Here is a 20636-nt window from a genome sequence, read left to right on the forward strand (position 1 = left end):
AGGTTCCCCTCATGAGGGACCAGACTGAAGCCAAGGTATAGGGCAAAGGTACTGCAAAAATCTGTAAGCGTCCATGGATGAGTCCTGTGAGAGAGCTTCCTCCACGCCGGCAGCTGAGGTAAGTTCTCCTGGGGATGGAGAGGGGAGGGCAAGAGCCTGATCCGCTGGTTCCTGAAGCCCAGACTCCAGGAGGACAGAATAAGGCATTCCACCAGAATGCAAGCTCCATGAATGAAGGTGTTTTTGCCCCCGCCCCCCCATTTCTTCCTTGTCCCTAGTGCCCAGAAGAGTGCTTGGCACATAACAGGTGCTCAATAAATATTTATGTGGATTGAATTCATTCTTCCCCTTTCTGCATGAACTGGTAAGAGGGAGTGGGGTGCTCATTTCTAGGGCATTCTCAGGGCCACCCTCATGTGCTGTAAAACAGCGGCTTTAACCCCATCAAGTATGCAAAGAACTGCATACTTGATTTCCAAGTCCACTTTCCAGGTTTGGAGGAGAAAGAGGAGAGATACTTTAGTTGTATACAAAGACACTAAACAAATGGAGTGTGGCTGGGGGGAGGGACCTTTAGTCAGATCCCAGTGCCCAATTTGGATTTTGATGCCTCTCCTAGGGGGCCTGGGATCCTAGGCCCTTTGCCTCTCAACAAAGCAGGGCTGGCCTCACCGACGAAGCCTTCCTCTTGCAGATCATACATCTTACTCTTTTTTTCTTTTTGACAAACTCCTATTCATTCCCCAAAGCTCTACTAAAATTTTCCTTCTCTGTGAGACCTTCCCTGACTACCAAAGGGTTTTCCCATGCCTCCACTGGGATGTTACAACATCCCCTATAAGCACCCACTGAACACCTTTTCAAATGGCATTCTAATGTCTTCTAAGTATGTCTGTATCAATCATAGGACAGTGAACTCCTTTAGGGGAGGTACTGCATTAGTTTGCACACTCCCATATTCCCCAGAGTAAATAGCCATGATTAGTACCCAGTAGGTACTCAGTGAAGGAATTATGTGCCTGGTAAAGAGCTCCATGCAGTGTTTGACACCAAATGGAAGGAAATGGACCATGGAGTGCCACATTCAGATGGACTGCAACTTTCCTCCAGCTCATTTTAATTCCATGAACATTTAGGAAGTATCTATTATGTGCCACACACTGTGCTAAGCTCTGGGGACTGCAAAAACCACAGCTCCTGGTGCTGAGGTGCTTAATTTTTATTCTTTCCATGAAAGTCTGAAAAACTTCCCTAAAATAAAGTTCTGGTTAGGTGACAACCAACCCAGCTAAAAAACTTTTGATGGTTTGTTATTGTTCATTAGATAAAGGTATACATCCAGACCTCCAAACTTAGCCTGGGAGGGTCTGCCACCATGACTTGGTACCAGCTTTCTTTTTCTGTCCTCTCCTGTGAGGCAGTGAACTGGACAGTTCCCCACTCCCAGACACCCCTCCTTGTTCCATTTTTTAAAAATTGGGGGGTCAATTGGGGAAGGTCAGGAACTAGGATGAGGATAATTGGTAACATACACTGAGCTAGGCTCTCTGGATGAATGGTCTGTGCATTGTCATATTTGTACCATCCTATCTGTAAAATAGTAGTATTATCATCTCTATTTTACTAATGGAGAGACCAAGGCTCAGAGAGGTAAGATCCCTTGCCCAGAGTCACACAGCTTTCACTGGTAGAGCTGGGACTTAAATCCAGATGTTTGAGCACTATGCCACTCTGCTTTTCCATTCTTAGCTTATAGGCAAAAAAGTTTTGATACAAGGATATAATGTATTTGATATAGGGTATAAGAGGACTTTCCTTCTGAGTATAATAACTCACAATTTATTAACAGTTCCCCCTCCTCAATGTATGCCTATTTCAGCTGTGCATTGAATCAGGAACTCCTATTCATTCAACAAAGCCCAGCTCAAATTGCCCTGCTTAAGGCAAAGAAGGAACCAAAGCAGTTAGTATGATAACAGTAAGCCCGTGTCAGACAACCCTCCAGAGACTTCCTGCTGGAAGAGGCAGGCACTGTCCAGGCAACTTTCTACAATTACCTGGAGCTCCACACCGTAGCCAGTGTAGACCGTCACGTTGTACGTACACTCCAGGAAGCCGCTGAGGGGCAGTGGTGGATAGTCACTGGAGTCAATGTACCCTTCGGGATCAGAGAAGCTCACACTGCAGGGAGCTGGAGGAAGGACTTTCATTAGGACACGAAGGACAGTTCAGATAGATGTCATGTCTCAGATGGGCTGCAGGGTGGCTCTGGGCTTCTGGGGCACCAGCATTTTTCTTTCCCCCTCCCTCCCACGGCTGCTAATCCTCCTTCAGTCCCCAGAATCAACATGATAATCCAAACTGTGGTAGCTGACACAGGCTGACTGCTTACTTCATTCCACTAGGCACAATCCTAACCACTGTACCGGCCCGACCCCATTCACCCTTGTAGGACCTGACATTTCATCCCCATTTTAGAGATACGTAAACCGAAGCTCAGAGAGGGGTGGTGTCTGGGTCAACCTCACACAGAGAGCAGGATTCAAACCCAGAACTTATACTTTCTAAAGAGAGGCCATAATGCACTTGTCCCAAATCTACCTATGATCGACTGTTGGTGTCTGTCTTCTCTGTTTGAAAACAGAAAAGAAGATAGAAGACTGGGACACAGACGTGCATTTTATCAAGTCTGGAGAAGTAAATGCAACTGTCAAAGTAAAAGCACTCTGAGGGGCACCTGTGAGCACAGTGGTTGGGTGTCAGACTCTTGGTTTTGGCTTCAGTGGTGGTCTTGGAGTCCTGAGATCAAGACCCACATCAGTCTTCATTGTCAGTGAGGAATCAGCTTAAGATTCTGTCTCTCTCTCTGCCCCTCCCCTCATGTGTGCTCTCTCTCAATAAATAAATAAATCTTAAAAAAAAAAAAAAGACTGAAAAGTCAAGGGCCTTCAGCAGGTTAAAGGATTCTATTCCAAGCTGAAAAAGGTTTGAATCCCACTCTTTAGCTGCGTGGCCTTGGGCAAACTGCTTGATGTCTCTGAGTCTCAGTTGTCTCATCTTTAAAATGGGGATAGTAATTCTGAGCCACGAGGTCAAGCTCAAGTCAGTGCTCAACAGGTGATAAGTGATGGTGGGACATGGGTCTCCCTGGCTCCCCTCCCGCCATGGCCTGCGCAGAGTGGGTGCCTCCTGGTTGCAGCAGGAGGGCTTGAGGGTCTGCGGGCTGCTTACCGGGGGCCTGCTCAGTTGTGATGACCGTGGTGGTGATGATGGTGGATGTCGTGGTCTCCTGGCTCTCCTCTGAGGCTGACCCGGTCAGTTCGTTCTCACCTTTGTCCATCAAGGTTATGGGACTGGCATCTTCGGGGGGAGCCTCAGGGGCATCATCAGGCACCGCAGACTCCCCAGGGTCTGGCCTCTGGGGGAGGGTGTGGGCCACATAGGACTGTGAGGTGAAGGGGGAGATCTGCAGGGGTGCGGGTGTCGTGGGGACTGCACCTGCTTTCTGGTCCAGCCAGAGGGGCTCCTCGGAGGCAGCGGGCTCAGGGTCTCCCGGGGGGTGGGGCTTCTCAGTGGGGGAGGAAGAGAGGATGCCCAGGCCCAAGGAGGCAGGGGAGGACACTGTCCTCTGAACCGCTGCCGTGGAGGTGACTTTGGGCCGCAGCTGTTTCCTGGCGGAGTTCACCTGCTTGAGCGAAGGCAGCTTCTTCCCGAAGGGGAGGGTGTGCTTGGTGGCGGTCTCCTCCGGCAGCCTCGTGGAGAGGGCGGCTGAGGGGGCTTCCTCTTCCAGCCCTGGCTCTCGAAGATCTTCCCCCGACTGCACTGGATTCAGAGGGGCAGTAGTCACCCTCTCTTCAAGGCTCTCTTTGTTCAGACTGCTGCTCCCCAGAGCTCTGGAGGGTAGAAGGGAAGCACCAGAAGGGCCAATATCTGCTTCCTGGGATGCATCTGTGGAAGAGGAGGAAAAACACCTGTTAGCTTGGGGCTGAGGGTGGAGGGTAGGTCCTCCACCTCCTGAACTGTGGGCCTAGGGTGGGCCTAACTTGCCAAGATGCCAGGACAAATATGGGAACTGCCTCCTTCCCTCTCTCCTGACCGTCTCTCCCTCTCCTTTTCTTTCTGTTTCATGCTCCCTTCTTTTCTTCCTTTTGCTGACCATACATACTTACCATTGATCCTGCCAGGCCCCAGCTAAGCATTAGGGTTACAGAAACTAAGGGCACAAGTGTCTCATGTACCAGTTGTTTATGTACTGAAAGGGGTAATAGGAAAGGAGAAAAAATCATATTTGGTATGATAGATGCTTAGAAAGAGAGAAGCTCAGCATGCTAACAGGGCACAGAGAACAGTCCTCTAACTCAGTCTGTGGGGCAGGACCACCATGTACAGTTGGGCAGGTTGTTTACTACACAAGCACATCACCCAAGGGATGAGTGGGGGTTGTAACAAGCCCACACTCCTTTCCAAGCTGTGTGCCCTGGCTCAGGGCTGTATTGTCCTGGGGTTGAGGGGGAGGCACTTTTTCTTTTCTTTCTTTCTGTTTCTTTTTTCTTTTTTCTAAATAATTAAACTTGACCTTGTGGGAGACCCAGAAAGATTTGAAAATTCAGAATCATGAGATAGGTTCAGAACAGAGGATTGCAGGAAGAGTGTGGAGCAAGAAAGAGAGCACAATAGAGGAATATGAGGGGAAGCAGATGGAGGGTGACTGGAGAGAAAGCCAGTGAGTCAGGGTGGTTGCCAGGCCAGGCCTTGGTGGGCACTCTATATCCTGCTAAGTGTGATTTATTTTTGCCTTGAATGTAAAACCACCTAGTAAATTTAAACAAGGGCTGGTCCTGGCAACTGTTTGGCAGACTCATGCCTGAGATCGCCTGCATTTAGTTGAGACCCACTTCCGTCAGTTGCAAGTTGGCATGTGGCTTTGACCTTCCTGAGCCTCAGTTTCCCCAGTTGTAAAGCAGGGTTATTTCACCCTGTTTCCTGGGTGCAATGGGTTGATGTGGGTAAAGCATACCTGTACCTATAGGTAGGTGCCTCACCCACAGTGAGTGCCTAGCACGCGCCAGCTGCTGTCACTGTCTTTACTATTGTCATTGTATCCGCACCCTTCTGTGGGAAGCCAGAGTGGTCAGAGCATCCCCAATGATGATCTTGAGATAGAGAGGAATTACATCGTGGGATAGAAGCCCTGGGACTGATAGCTGTCCTTGTCGATTTTCTGCAGACAGACACTCACTCAGCCGCAGTCTCTGGGCCCTTTGGCACTGTCATTTAAATTTATTTCTGCCGCTGTCGGAAAGGCTCATTTACTTTCATGGAGTCGGCGGCAGTGGCTTAATCTATATAGACTGCAACAGTTTGCAACTGGCATCGACAAATGTTCCTGTTGTGTCCCATTGATCACCAGCCGGCGTGCATTCCAGGCTCCTGGTCGCGCCAGGGCAGGAACCTGTCTGGGAGAGGACAGGGCACATGCATGACCCGAGGGCAGATCAAGGGCAGTTAGGGGCCAACCAAGCAGGTTTCCTGGTCCAAGGTGGGAAGCATCGAGGCTTTAGAATTGGATCCGGATTCAAATCCTGCCTTCCACAGTCCCCCAGCTGCATCAGACTGGGCAAATCCACGAAGCTTCTTGTGCATAACAGAGCCATCCCATCTACCTCACAGAATTAGATCAGACATGGTCTGCTCAAGAGCTGTGCTTTTTGTGAGCACTGTCACTTTTGTTAAATGATTAATGCTGACCATCTCTGTAGACTGTGCAGTGAGAAAAAAGGGAAGGGGCCAAAAGAGAGGAAGGAGGGTGAGGGGTCAGGACACGTGGCTCCCGAGCACCAGCTGTGTTTCAGTGCACAAAGCTTGGATGCCCCTGGGATTGGGGGACCCAGATGGTCCTCCAACCTTGACCACTGCTCCCTAGCATAACCGTGTGGGTTTCATGTTCTCTCTCTCCATCTTCTCTGTCTGGATCAGGTGGGCAGCCAGACTAGGTCACTCTAGTCAGGTCTTCCAGCTTGGACTGTGTTGATCTGGGGCGTGATCAGGTAATTGACAATTATTCTTCAAGCCCTTTGCTAATCTTGCTAGAGAGGGCAGAGTGAGTGGTTCGATCCTGACACTGCTTGTGAGTTTTGTGGGGTCCGGTGGCTGTATTAGCTTCTGCCAGTCCTTTTACAAAAATATCCCCTTGATTACAAGTGAGGGAGGGGAAGGAGCAATGACAAAGGACATAAGGCACATCGGCGTGCCCTTGGCCATAATAATAGCGATATTTATGACGTTTTATTTTTGATTGCTTTACTGAGTGCTGGGTATGTATCAGGCATCTGCTAAACACTTTTTTTTTTTTTAACCCATTACCTAATTTTATTGTTTCTCAAGGGAAAAATTATTCCTGTTGTACAGATGAGCAAAGTGAGGCTGTGGGACACTAAATTAACTTCCAAGGTCACACAAACCCATAAAACTGCGTTTCCAACCTCCATTTTCCTGATGCCAAAGACCATGCTAGCAGCTCTGTTAAATATCATGAGGTACTGTTATCACTGACAGCCTGTCCTTCTCAGCAGGAAGCAGAGGCCCCCTCAGACCTCCATTGTTTCGCTTCCCTGCTGGGTGGGCTATAGTGTTTTTTAAATCTCCCAAATGATACCCTTCACCCCTCCCTGGATTCCTCGTTAAAATACACATTTGTCACTCTCCCCTGTCAGATCCCTGACATCTGAATCTCCAGGGGTAGAGCTTGAAAGTGGGGGGCTGTTAAAGCCCCTGGGGTGACTCTTATCTCCAGACTGATCAGAAGAGCTCCTTCTGGAACCTGTAATCTTGCCTTTCTACTCCTTGTTGGTTTTGCCTTCAAGTTGTTGTAAGTTGCAGGCTGCAGGAACCCAGGTGTAGATCTGGGCCACAGGTGTTGACACTTTCAAGGCCTGTGACCTCCCCTGGCCACCCCAGCCCGTCTAGATCCAACGCAGCCCACAAGAGAAGGAGGGAATGCAAGAGAAAGGAGTCCATGATCAGCCTCCTCCCCACAGCCCCTGAGCCCAGCTCTGGGTTCCCCACGGTACACGGGTGTTAACCATAGTGGCACTTCAGCCTTATAGGAAGTAGATCTGGCTGTACTGAGTCAGCTTTTTCCCACTGAAGACCTAACTGTCAAGGGGAGTTGCAGATCCACGAGGTAAATTTCCCTCCCCGCCACCATGTTGCCTCCTCCTCAGGGTTCACCCGTGGGATCTTGGTGGCTGGCTCCAAACTCAAGGCCATGTTCAAGACAGATGAGAGTCTGTCTGTGGTCTGCAGTGTTTGCCACTGGAGGCCTCTCTCTCTCTCTCTCTCTCTCTCTTTTAAGATTTTATTTATTTTATTTGACAGACAGAGATTACACGTAGGCAGAGAGGCAGGCAGAGAGAGAGAGAGGAGGAAGCAGGTTCCCTGCTGAGCAGAGAGCCCGATGCGGGGCTCGATCCCAGGACCCTGGGATCACGACCCGAGCCGAAGGCAGAGGCTTTAACCCACTGAGCCACCCAGGCGCCCCTGGAGGCCTCTTTCTCAGCCGGGATGCTGGCCGGGGGAGTGCCATGCAAAACCAGATCCCAGCCGGAATGAGTCAGAGTGGGATTCCAGGGCCTTCGAGATCCAGAGACATAGGAGGCTTTTCCCAGGGGCTCAATGACCACCGGATTAAACGAACTCTTCTTTCTCAGAGCACTTACAATGTTCAGTCATCCTAGTCACATATGGGTGATTCTGCCTTTATCATGTGCATTCAATGCCCCAGTGTTGCCCATCAATTAATGAGTGACATTTCTCTGCTGGTTGATACTAGGACAAGAAAGTCAATGCTCTAGGCACTTCCGGAAGACAGACCTACACCAATAACCAAACATGGATATCCAACGGAAGAGATGGGGCTCAAATTAAATACAGAGAGAGGCTGCTCTCCCTTCTCCAGACCGCATGCTGAAGATGACTGAGCGTTTGTTCTCCCATCAAAGGTGAGGAGGAAGCACCTTTCCCCTTTTCCCTCTCTCACTTTGGTGGGAGAGATGGGGAGAGTAGACTGGGAAGCATCCCATTAAAGTCGGAAATGCACCATGCGCTCTGAAACTGCGGATTTGAATCGGAGCCGCTCGGCGGCAGCAGAGTGACTGATGACAGCCCATCCCCACGTGGACACACAGGGAAGGAGTGGGAAGCCCAGGAAGCCACAGCTGGGGAGTGCTTCTGCTGTAATGTGCAGTGAGAAGAGCAAGACGTAAAATTCTATGATGTGTATGAAAACAACGGGACCAACCACCTAAAACAAATTACGATGCAGAGCTGGTGTTTTGGTGGACTTTGTTTTACTGTAAGCTATATCAGACCTCATTTCTTTTAATTTTTGAAGTTAATTTAAAAGTTTTTTAAGCTAACATCCACTGTTCTCTTTGTTTCAGGTGTACCACATATTGATCTAACAAGTCTATACCTTCCTCGGGGCTCGTCACGATATGGAGTCACTATCTGTAATGTTGTTACCATATATATATTTAAGGGGGGGCAGAAGGAGAGGGAGAGAGAATCTTTTTTTTTTTTTTTTAAAGATTTTATTTATTTATTAATTTGACAGAGAGAAATCACAAGTAGATGGAGAGGCAGCCAGAGAGAGAGAGAGGGAAGCAGGCTCTCTGCTGAGCAGAGAGCCCGATGCGGGACTCGATCCCAGGACTCTGAGATCATGACCTGAGCCGAAGGCAGCGGCTTAACCCACTGAGCCACCCAGGCGCCCGAGAGAATCTTTTTTTTAAACCTATTTGAGAAAAAGAGAGAGAAAGAGCACAAGGGGTAGGGAGGGGCAGGGAGAGAGGGAGAAGCAGACTCCCCATTAAGCAGGGAGCCTGATGCGGGACTCAATCCCGGGACCCTGAGATCATGACCAGAGCAGAAGGCAGGCATTTAACTGACTGAGCCACCCGAGTGCCCCTAGAGAAAGGATCTTTACCAGGCTCCATGCCTAGCTCAGGGCCCAGGATCTCATGTCCCTGAGATCATGACCTGAGCTGAATTCTCAACCCACCCGCCCCCCCTCAGGCGCCCCTACAACATTACTCTAAGAATGGCTCCAACAATGTGGCCCTGGCTTCCTCTGGATGGCATGGGTTTTCTTCCTTCTACTTTTTGGTGTTTTCCAAAATGTGTATAATAAATATTTAATACTGCCTTAAGTGAAAAAAAAAAATTACAGAATGAGCTGGGTTTAACTGTTGCCTTTAGTACCTAGTGATGATGGAAAGGCCAAGAGAACACACAGACACATTTGCTATCACAGAAGTACCTCATTCATTGAGTCATGAAACTCCTCTGGGTCTTCCAGTAGGGATGACGATAATTTTTCCCTCATCAAACTGTTCACGGGGGGGACTTTTAGGAGGCAGGCCTGGCTGGCGCTTCAGTGGGTGTATTTTTTTGGTAAAAGGGGACTACGAAACTGTTGCTTCCTAGTCTACTCCTTATTAATAATGCTCCATTCAGTTGGTGGTTTCTCCGGCTTTTGCCCTCCTCAAGAAGAAATTGCCCAACAGGGACAAAGTCAATAATGAAATATTGCATCTTCAAGATTTGTGGTTACAAACTGCCCAGAAAGTGAACTTGAGGTTCAGAGAAGGGGAATGGGCTGCCAGGGTCACATGGCATGTTGGTAGCAAGAAGGAGTCCAGGCTATTTGAGGCTTGAAAAATCACACCAGAACACATCAAGTGCAGTCAGAAACAAAACTAGGATCATCTGGATTGCCCCGAAGAACATTGGTTAGTCCTGTGCCTTTTGCATCTTTCTTTGTTGGGGGACAAGGGGCTACGCTATGCACTGTAGGACATGCATAGAACAGCATCCCTGGCTTCCAGCCATTCAGTGCCAGGAGCAACATGCCTCCCCCCACCGCACTACCACCCCCTGGGAAAATCATGAGTGATTTCAGACATTGCCAAATGTCCCACCAGCAGAGACAAAATCGCCTCTGATCAATGACCACTGGCACTGCCCTTAGCACCGAGAAGACCTTCCCTCCCATTCGGGAGCTCATCAGCTTTGTTTTACTTGTATTACTTGCATTGACTTTTAGGTTGGAGAAAATCTTAGCCCAATTCCCATTTCATAGATTAAGGAAATTTAATTGAGTGAGGGCTGAGTTTCTTTCTCCCACTCACATTTGATCATTCATTTATACATTCATTCATTCATTCATGCATGCATTCAATGAGCACCTAGTATGTTCCAATGCTGGACTAGCCAACAGGCACTGGCACCCAGAGGTCCACCTTGGATAATAAAACTGTTGGAACATTTGGCTACAACCCATTCCTTGCAGCCAGGGAAGACCCAGTTTACAGTTTACTCTATCCTGCAGTATGAGGACCCTCGGGTAGACTTACAGAGCCATTCCCACCTGGGCTTGGCACAGACTTTCTGGGGCAGAAAGGGCAGAGGTGGGGGAGGTGTGCTTGGGGGCAGTGGATTTTCATCTTCTGCCTCAGGGGCAGCCCTGTACCTGTGTGTCCGTGTGGACAATGCGGATAGCAAATGGTGAGTTACACTCCAGAAAGCATATTGCCTGCTGTCATTGCATTCTCTCTATGTCATTCTGTCACACTGGCATTTTCCATTTTATAGATTAAAAAAAAATCAACACATGGAGAGAGGATGTGACTTGTCTCAGACAATGGAGCAAACTGGGGTAAATTTGGATACTTTCTGACATTGTTTCCTGTGCTCGTTCCTCTTTCCACACCCTCAAATATTTTTTCCCTTTAAAATAATTTTAAAAATTTAAGAATTCCTGAAAGGTATGGAATCAGAAGTGTTTAGTACTGCCCCTCCCCTGCCCTGTCCACTAATCCTGCCTTCTAAAGGGAATCAGTGTTGGTAGGGTTCTGTTTAATCTCCCAATAAAATGTACTGATATAAAAATAATAAGGGTTTTTTTTTAACTTTAAAAAATGTGTTAGCACATTGGGGTGTGGGGGTGAGGTCAGAATTGCTTGTGTTCCAGGAGAAGGAACAAGATGGCAGAGGAAGAGCATACCCAAATTTCCTTTGGTCCCAGGAGTTCATCTAGATAGCTATCAAACCATTCTGATGGTACAAACTCAACAGGAGATTGAAGAGAAGAGCAGCAATTCTAGGAACAGAAAAGCGATCACTTTCTGGAAGGTAGGTCGTGCAGAGAAGTGAATCTGAGGCAACACATGGGAAGACAGACCGTGGGGAGAAGGGGCCTGCTCCTGGCAAGTGATGGAGCTGTGGAGCATGAATCGGAACTTTTAGAAGTCTGTTCTGTGGAGGGTTTTTGCTCCAGAGGCTAAGTGGGGGTGGAGCCCTCACAGGGACAGTGTGGTCTCAGGACTCACAGCATTGCAGAAAGACTGGGGGTTCCTGAGGGCAGCAGAGCTCGCAGGTATCAGAGTAGGAAAGCCGGTTGCAGAGATGGAGCCAAGCACTGGGCTCTCAGCTTGGGGTTACCTTAAACCATGATCTGAGGCACAGTCAGGCTGCTGCTCTTTGAGCAGGGACACCACAAGTGGAAGATCTGAGGAGACTCACCTTCCTTCTCTGGGAGGAGCAGCGTGGGAATGCGTGGTAGGAATCTGGGTTTGGAGACTCTAAACGGAGCTGTGTGCCAGAGATAGAAATGCTATCACAGGCTGGGTGAGCTCAGAGCGCAGCCAGAGGCCAGGGAGACAAGAGTGATTGAGTGCTTTTCTCTGAGGGTGCAGTGAGGAGTGGGACCACTAGTTCTTGGCTCCTATGGGGCCAGAGATTGGGAAGCTGCCATTTTCATTCCCCTCCTCCAGATTTCTATGGAAAGCATTCAGGGAACAAAAGCTCCAGAGAGTAAACCTGAGCAGATTACTTAGCCAGGCCCATGGCAAGGGTGATGCAATTCCACCTCGGGCAAAGACATTTGAGAATCACTACAACAGGCCCCTTTCCCAGAAAATCAGCAAGAACATCCAGCCAAGACCAAGTTCACCGATCAATGAGAACTACAGAACTCCAGAGCTTGGGGAATACAGCACCTAGAATTCATGGCTCTTCCCCCATGATCCTTTAGTCTTTCAAAGTTAAATTTTTTTAATTTTATTTTTTCTTATTCTATTTAAAAAAAAAAAGTTCATTTCCTATTTTAACTTTTTAAAACTATTTTCTCTTATCAATCCCTTTTTAAGAATTATGTTTTAATTTTCATTGTTATAGTCATATTCTATCCCTTCATTGTATTAACCCTATTATTTCTATACATATAGGTTTTTATTTCTTTAAAATTTTGGGAGACAGTTTCTTCTAACAGACCAAAATACACCCCAAATCAGTCAATATATATATATTTCTTTTTTTCTTCTCTCTCTCTCTTTCTCCTTTCTTCTCCCCCCCAGTTTTGGATTTCTTCCAATTTGGTTAGTGTATATTTTTCTGGGGTCATTGATACCCTTTTTGTATTTTGTTCTCTCATTGATCTATTCTCATCTGGATAAAATGACAACGTGGAAAAACTCACCCCCCCCAAAATAAGAGGAAATACCCATGGTTAGGGACCTAATCAAAAGGACATTAGTAAGATGTCAGAACTTGAGTTCAGAATGATTTTTATCAAGGAGCTAGCTGGACTTCAAAAAAGCATGGAAGAAATGAGAGAATCCCTTTCTGGAGAAATAAAATCCCCTTCTGGAGAAATAAAAGAACTAAAATCTAAACAAATTGAAATTTAAAAAGCTATTAATGAGGTGCTATAAAAAATGGAGATTCTTACTGCTAAGATAAATGAGGCAGAAGAGAGAATTAGTGATATAGAAGACCAAATGATGGAGAATAAAGAAGCTGAAGAAAAAGAGAGATAAACAACTACTGAACCGTGAGGGGAGAATTTGAGAGATAAGTGATACCATAAAATGAAACAATATTAGGATAATTGGGATCTGAAAAGAAGAAGAAAGAGATGGAGGGGCAGAAGGTCTATTGGAACAAATTATAGTAAAGAATTTCCTTAATTTGGAGAAGGAAATAATCATAAAAATCTAGGAGGCACAGAGAACTCCCCTCAAAAATCAATAAAAATAGGTCAATACCCTATCATCTAATAGTAAAACTTACAAGTCTCAGTGACAAAGAGAAAATCCTGAAAGCATCTTGGGACAAGAGGTCTGTAACATACAATGGTAGAAATATTATATTGGCAGAAGACCTATCCACAGAGACCTGGCAGGCCAGAAAGGACTGGCATGATATATTCAGACCACTAAACAAGAAAAATATGCAGCCAAGAATACTATATCCAGCCAGGTTGTCATTGAAAATTGAAGGAGAAATAAGTTTCCAGAACAAACAAAAACTAAAAGAATTTGCAAACACCAAACCAGCTCTGCTGGAAATATTGAAAGGGGTCCTCTAAGCAAAGAGAGAGATTAAAATAACAGACCAAAAAGGAACAGAGATAATATATAGTAACAATCACTTTACAGACAACACAATGGCACTAAAATCATATCTTTCAATAGTTACCCTAAATGTAAATGGGCTAAATGCCCCAATCAAGAGACACAGGGTATCAGAATAGATAAAATACCAAGACCCCTCAATATGCTCTGCAAGAAACTCATTTTAGACCCAAAGACACCTCCGAATTTAAAGGGAAAAGGTGAAAAACAACTTACCATGCTAACGGACATCAAAAGAAAGCTGGGGTGGCAATCCTTATATCAGATCAATTAGATTTTAAGCCAAAGACTATAATAAGAGATGAGGAAGGACACTATATTATACTCAAAGGGTCTGTCCAACAAGAAGACCTAACAATTTAAAATATCTATGTCCCTAACATGGGAGCAGCTAACTGTATAAACCAATTAATAACAAAATCAAAGAAATATATCGACAATAGGGGACTTTAACACTCCCCTCACTGAAATGGACAGATCATCTAAGCAAAAGATCAACAAGGAAATAAAGGCTTGAAATGACACATTGGACCAGATGGACATCACAGATAATTCAGAACATTCCATTCCAAAGCAGCAGAATACACATTCTTCTCCAGTGCACATGCAACATCCTGGGTTGCAAATCAGGTCTCAACTGGTATCAAAAGTTTGGGACCATTCCCTGCATATTGTCAGACCATGATGCTTTGAAACCAGAACTCAACCACAAGAGGAAAGTTGGAAAGAACTCAAATACATGGAGGCTAAAGAGCATTCTACTAAAGAATGAATGTGTCAACCAGGAAATTAAAGAAGAATTTAAAAAAATTCATGGAAACAAATGAAAATGAAAACACAACTGTTCAAAATCTTTGGGACACAGGAAAGGCAGTCCTGAGAGGAAAATATATAGCAATACAAGTCTTTTTCAAAATACAAGAAAGGGTGTCAAGTATACAACCTAACACCACACCTAATGGAGCTGGAGAAAGAACAACAAAGAAAGCCTAAACCCAGTAGGAGAAGATAAGTAATAAAGATAAGAGCAGAAATCAATGAAATAGAAACCAAAAGACCAGTAGAACAAATCAACTAAATTAGGAGCTGGTTCATTGAAAGAATGAATAAAATTGATAAACCTCAGCCAGATTTATCAAAAAGAGAAGAGAAAGGGCCTAAATTAATAAAATCATGAGTGAAAGAAGAGAGATCACAACCAACACCAAGAAATACAAACAATGATAGGAACATATTATAAGAAACTATACACCAGCAAATTTGACAATCTGGAAGAAATAGGTGCATTCCTAGAGACATATAAACTACCAAAACTGAACCAGGAAGAAATAGAAAACCCGAATGGACCCATAACCAGTAAGGAGATTGAAGCTGTCATCAAAAATCTCCCAAAAAACAAGAGCCCAGGGCCAGACGGCTTCCCAAGGGGAATTCTACCAAACATTTAAGGAAGAATTAATACTTATTCTCAAAAATGTTCCAAAAAATAGAAATGGAAGGAAAAGTTCCAAACTCATTTTATAAGGCTAGCATTCCCTTGATCCCAAAACCAGACAAAGGCCCCAATCAAAAAGGAGAATTACAGACCAATATCCCTGATGAACACAGGTGGAAAAATTCTCACCAAAATATTAGCCAATAGGATCCAACAGTACATTAAAAGGATTATTCACCACGACCAAGTGGGATTTATTCCTGGGCTGCAAGGTTGGTTCAACATCTGCAAATCAATCAATGTGGTACAATACATTAATAAAAGAAAGAACAAGAACCATATGATACTCTCAATAGATGCTGAGAAAGCAATTGACAAAGTACAGCATCCTTTCTTGATCAAAATCCTCCACAGTATAGTGATACAGGGTAAATATCAAAATAGCATCCTTTTTGGGGCGCCTGGGTGGCTCAGTGGATTGGGCCACTGCCTTCGGCTCAGGTCATGATCTCAGGGTCTTGGGATCGAGTCCCGCATCGGGCTCTCTACTCAGCAGGGAGCCTGCTTCCCTCTCTCTCTCTCTCTGGCTGCCTCTCTGTCTACTTGTGATTTCTCTCTGTCAAATAAATAAATCTTTAAAAAAAAAATAGCATCCTTTTTTTTTTTAAAGAAATGGAACAAATAATCCTAAAATTTATATGGAACCAGAAAAGACCCCAAATAGCCAGAGGAATGCCAAAAAAGCAAACCGAAGATGGTGGATCACAATTCCAGATTTTAAGCTCTATTACAAAGCTATAATCATCAAGACAGTATGGTACTGGGACAAAAACAGACATATAGATCAATGAAACAGAATAGAGAGCCTAGAAATGGACCCTCAAATCTATGGTCAACTAATCTTCAACAAAGCAGGAAAGAATGTCCAATGGGAAAAAAGACAGTCTCTTCAGCAAATGGTGTTGGGAAAATTGGACAGCCACTTGCAGAAGAATGAAAATGGACCATTTCCTTAAGCCGCATGCAATAATAGACTCAAAATGGATAAAAGACCTCAATATGAGACAGAATCCATCAAAATCCCTGTGGAGAACACAGGCAGCAACCTCTTCAACTTCAGCCGCAGCAACTTCTTCCTAAAAACATTGCCAAAGGCAAGGGAAGCAAAAGCAAAAATAAACTATTGGGACTTCATCAAGATCAAAAGCTTTTGCACAACAAAGGAAACAGTCAACAAAACCAAAAGACAACTGACAGAGTGGGAGAAGATATTTGCAAATGACATATCAGGTAAAGGGCTAGTATCCAAAATCTATAAAGAACTCATCAAACTCAACACCCAAAGGACAAATAACCCAATCAAGAAATGGACAGAAGACAGGAACAGACATTTCTGCAAAGAAGACATCTAAGTGGCCAACAGACACATGAAAAAGTATTCAACCTCGGTCAGCATCAGAGAAATAAAAATCAAAACCACAATGAGATACCACTTCACATCAGTCAGAATGGCTAAAATTAACAAGTCAGGAAATGACAGATGTTGGCGAGGATGTGGAGAAAGGGAACCCTCCTACATTGTGGTAGGAATGAAAGTGGTACAGCCACTCTGGAAAACAGAACGGAGGTTCCTCAAAAAGTTGAAAATAGAGCTACTCTATGACCCAGCAATTGTACTACTGGGTATTTACCCCACAGATACAAATGTAATGATCCGAAGGGGCATGTACACCCGAATGTTTATAGTAGCAATGTCCACAATAGCCAAACTATGGAAAGAGCCTATATGTCCATCAACAGAAGAATGGATAAAGAAGATGTGATACACACACACACACACACACACACACACACACACACACACACGAATATTATACAGCTATCAAAAAATTGAAATCTTGCCATTTGCAGTGATGTGGTTGGAGCTAGAGGACATTGTGCTAAGTGAATAAGTCAATTTGAGAAAGACAATTATCATATGATCTCTCTGATATGAGGAATTTGAGAGACAGGGCGAGGGGTCATGGGAAGAAGGGCAGGAATAAAATGAAACAAGATGGGACTGGGGAGGGAGACAAACCATAAGAGACTCTTAATCTCAGGAAACAAACTGAGGGTTGCTGGGGGTGGGAGGTGAGGGATAGGGTGGCTGGGTGATGGACATTGGGGAGGGTATGTGTTATGGTGTGTGCTGTGAATTGTATAAGACTGATCTTTCACAGAACTGTACCCCTGAAGCAATTAATACATTATGTGTTAATAAAAAAAAATTCTAGAAACCTTGGTAAAGTGGTCTTTGTCTTTTCTCAGGTAATAGGAAATATATATTTACCAGTGTACAAATACACTCTGATCATTGTTTATCCTGGGTTATAATTTTACATACTTTTATCATTTCAGTTTCTACTAACATTGTGTAAATGGATTTTTAAAAATAAATAAAATACCTATGTAAGACACAAATAAAAAAAAATTGCTTGTGTTCCAGGCTCAGTATGCTGCTCATTGCCCATGAGATCCTGGAGTCATTTCCCTTCTCTGGACCTCACTGTTCTCGTCTGTAAGGTGGGATTATACCAGTCTTATCCTTTAGTGGTGTTGGAGAGTGAAATGAAATCACAGGGATAAAGCACACCTTGCAGAACAGCCCAACAGCCCTCATGAGCCCAGCTGTCACTTTCTATCTGAGCATTCTCAGAGTTATTACATTGTATATATTGCTCTGTCACTTACTAAGAAATGCATTTTGAAATATTCCAGTCACTCAAAAAGAGTTAAAGACTAAGGCAACAAATATCCATCTGTATACACCTTTTGCTTAAGAAATAGAATTCAAGCAGTATGTCAAAGCCTCTGCTTCCCTTCCTACCACATGCTCCTTCTTCTTCTTCACCCCTAACTACTGTCCTGAATGTCACCTTCAGCATAATTATTTATTATGTGCATTATTATCACCTTATAATTATTTATTATTGGTGTCTATTTATTCCATGTCAATTTCTCTGAATATGTGGCATGTTTTAAAACTTTATATAAATGCAGTGATCCCTAGTGAATCCTTCAACACCTTGCTCTTTTTTCCTGCTAAACACTTTGTGAGGGGCATCTGTGTTGATAACTGTAGTTTTGATCAATTCATTTTCACTGCTGTATAGTATTCCTTTGCATTATTTTTCCCCCCACCCCACCCGTCTTTCACTTAACATCCATCATGGTTATCTTTTCATGTCAACACCTACATTGTTATTTCTTTTTTTTTTTTTTTTAAATTTTATTTATTTGACAGAGAGATCACAAGTAGTCAGAGAGGCAGGCAGAGAGAGAGAGAGAGGAGGAAGCAGGCCCCCTGCTGAGCAGAGAGCCCGATGCGGGGCTTGATCCCAGGACCCTGGGATCACGACCTGAGCTGAAGGCAGAGGCTTTAACCCACTGAGCCACCCAGGCGCCCCTGTTATTTCATTTTTTAATGTCTACATTAAAATATAAACACATGTTATTATTATCTTTTTCATAGGCTCTGTGCCCAACACGGAGCTTAAAATCATGACACCAAGATCAAGTGTTGTGCGCTCCGCTGACAAGCCAGCTAGGTGTCCCTAAACATATATGTTATTGAACTAAGCTCTTACTGATTAATATTTAGGTTGTTGCCATTCTCCCAAATAACACTGCAGTATCTTTGGTGACAGTATCCAGCTTAATCTTTAGGAGAGTGTCTTAGAAGTTGTTTAAATATAAGCAATGTATATATTTAAAATTTTGATTGACACTAAAAAAGTACCTTTTAGAATAACCTGAACTTATGTACCCTGCTGCTAACTCAACCTGAGAGTGCTCTTGCTCTCCAGCTTTATCAATATTTTGCTTTCGATGACTTTCAACTCAACCATCTAAGTTAGAATGCGGGGCAGCGGGACCCATGCACAGTGTGCTTCTAACATGCCCCCGGGGTGGTTCAAGGTGCTCTCTGGCTTTCCCTAGTTGCTACTGAAGCCCACTAAGCAAGGAGGCTGATGCGGGACTCAATCCCAGGACCCTGGGACTATGACCTGAGCTGAAGGCAGATGTTTAACCCACTTAGCCACTCAGGTGAACCCAGGAAGCCCACTTTAGGGTGCTTCACTGATCCACCTTGCAACAGCTAGAGTTTAGGTAACAGATTAGGCCAGCGATCGGTGACCAATGAGGGCTAGGAAGAGCATGTGGTTGCAAAGCGTTCAAAGCAAAAGAGGCTCATCTAAACTGCTACAGATTTCTAGGTCAATGGGCTGTGTGGTCACGTCCCAAAGCAGAGGGACAGCTACAGTCCTGACATCCATTGGGATGGTACAGAGTGTTCATGACACAAAGTCCTGTTGGAAAGAGCAAAAGTCTGGAGATGATGCATGTGTCCATCTCCGGGCGGTGGGTTACATGATTGTAGAAATCCACAATCAAATCCACGCAGGGTTCAAAGGAATGAGATGAAGTCACTGGAGAGTACCACAGAGAATAGCCCGGCAAGAATGTTCACAATTATAAGTACATCTCTCCTTTGACTCGACAAACTCACTTCGGGGAATTTATCCCGCAGAGAGATGTCTGCCCACGAGCAAAATGACATCTGTGCGAGGCCCAGCAACGCCAGGCTGTTTGTGGTAGCAGAAGACACCGAGGCAAATCAAATACCTCCACGAAGGTTAATTATGGGTCATCGATTATGGAACATCTGGGCAGAGTGCAGTGTCATGGCAAGAGGAGAACGGGGAAGCTCCCTGTGGCCCAAAGAGGAGAGGTAGCCAGTTTGTGTTCTGTTAAAAAGGAATGTGGGTGGAGTTTGCTACCTTTTGTGTAAAAACAGGGAGAGAAAGAAGGTTTTTATGTCTGCCTTTGCTACTGTGTGCATAAAGAAACTTGGAAAGGAGGCCCAAGGGACAAATTATGCTGGTGATAGGGGAGATGGGACATTGGAAATGGTATGGGGCATAAGGGCAAGAAGGAAAATTTTCATTCTATACCTTTTCACAGATACATATCTGTGTATATATGTGTGTGTGTGCATGTGTGTCTACAGAAATAAAACATTACCTGTTCAAAAACCACGTAGCTGAAAAAATAACAAAAAAGAATGGCAGAGCTGTGTGCCGACACAATTCAGCATTAAGTGAAAAAGGAATCAAGGGAGAATAGTGGATATAATAGGTCTCGTGTGAGTGGGAGGGATACATTTGAACAAGGGGATGAGACTGCCTCCGCAGAGCAGGACGGGGCTTGGGGCTGAAGAGGGAATCACATTTTATTGTGCATCATTTTATATAGTTTGATGAATTTGCAAGGTGCATGCTATTTTTGTAGCAGGAATAATTAGTAATAATAGTTAATAATGATGATGAACTCCTGAGTTTTGTCACCCCAGGCTCAGAGGAGGCAGAGAACAAGCCCCAGCCTTTCTCAGGGTTTCTAATGGCTCTTGTACTTCCACAGAGGTGGGGAAGTTGGCCTCGTAGGAGCAGGGAGTCCCCAAGGGACAATAAGCAGTCTTTGGCTCCCCCTCCCTCCCTTGCTTCCCAGGGAAATGAGGGACCATCTGATTTGAGGCATTAGGGAAGGAAGTATTAGGGATGTCACTGATATCTGTTGTGTCCTATTTCCAGGGCAGAGCTGCTGGACTGAGAAGCTGGCAGTGGGGTCCTCTCCCTCTCTCCAGACTTCTCCACTCGTCAACTTGAGCCAGGGAACCCCAAGTC

At 44.9% G+C, this 20636-nt stretch overlaps 1 protein-coding gene across 5 annotated transcripts in view; it reads right to left on the bottom strand.

The window, feature by feature from the left end:
• Nucleotides 1-20636, bottom strand: part of SEZ6L (seizure related 6 homolog like) — a 183603-nt gene that overhangs the window by 65005 nt on the left and 97962 nt on the right. For all 5 annotated transcript variants that reach the window (XM_059140156.1, XM_059140155.1, XM_059140154.1 and 2 more), the window contains exons 2-3: nucleotides 3232-3948; nucleotides 2058-2191 (exon numbers count right to left, since the gene is read on the bottom strand). In XM_059140156.1, coding sequence (XP_058996139.1) covers nucleotides 2058-2191; nucleotides 3232-3948 — 851 coding nt within the window. The remainder of the gene's footprint in view (nucleotides 1-2057; nucleotides 2192-3231; nucleotides 3949-20636) is intronic.

Source organism: Mustela lutreola, chromosome 11 (assembly GCF_030435805.1).
Source record: "Mustela lutreola isolate mMusLut2 chromosome 11, mMusLut2.pri, whole genome shotgun sequence".
Classification (NCBI taxonomy): Eukaryota; Metazoa; Chordata; class Mammalia; order Carnivora; family Mustelidae; genus Mustela; species Mustela lutreola.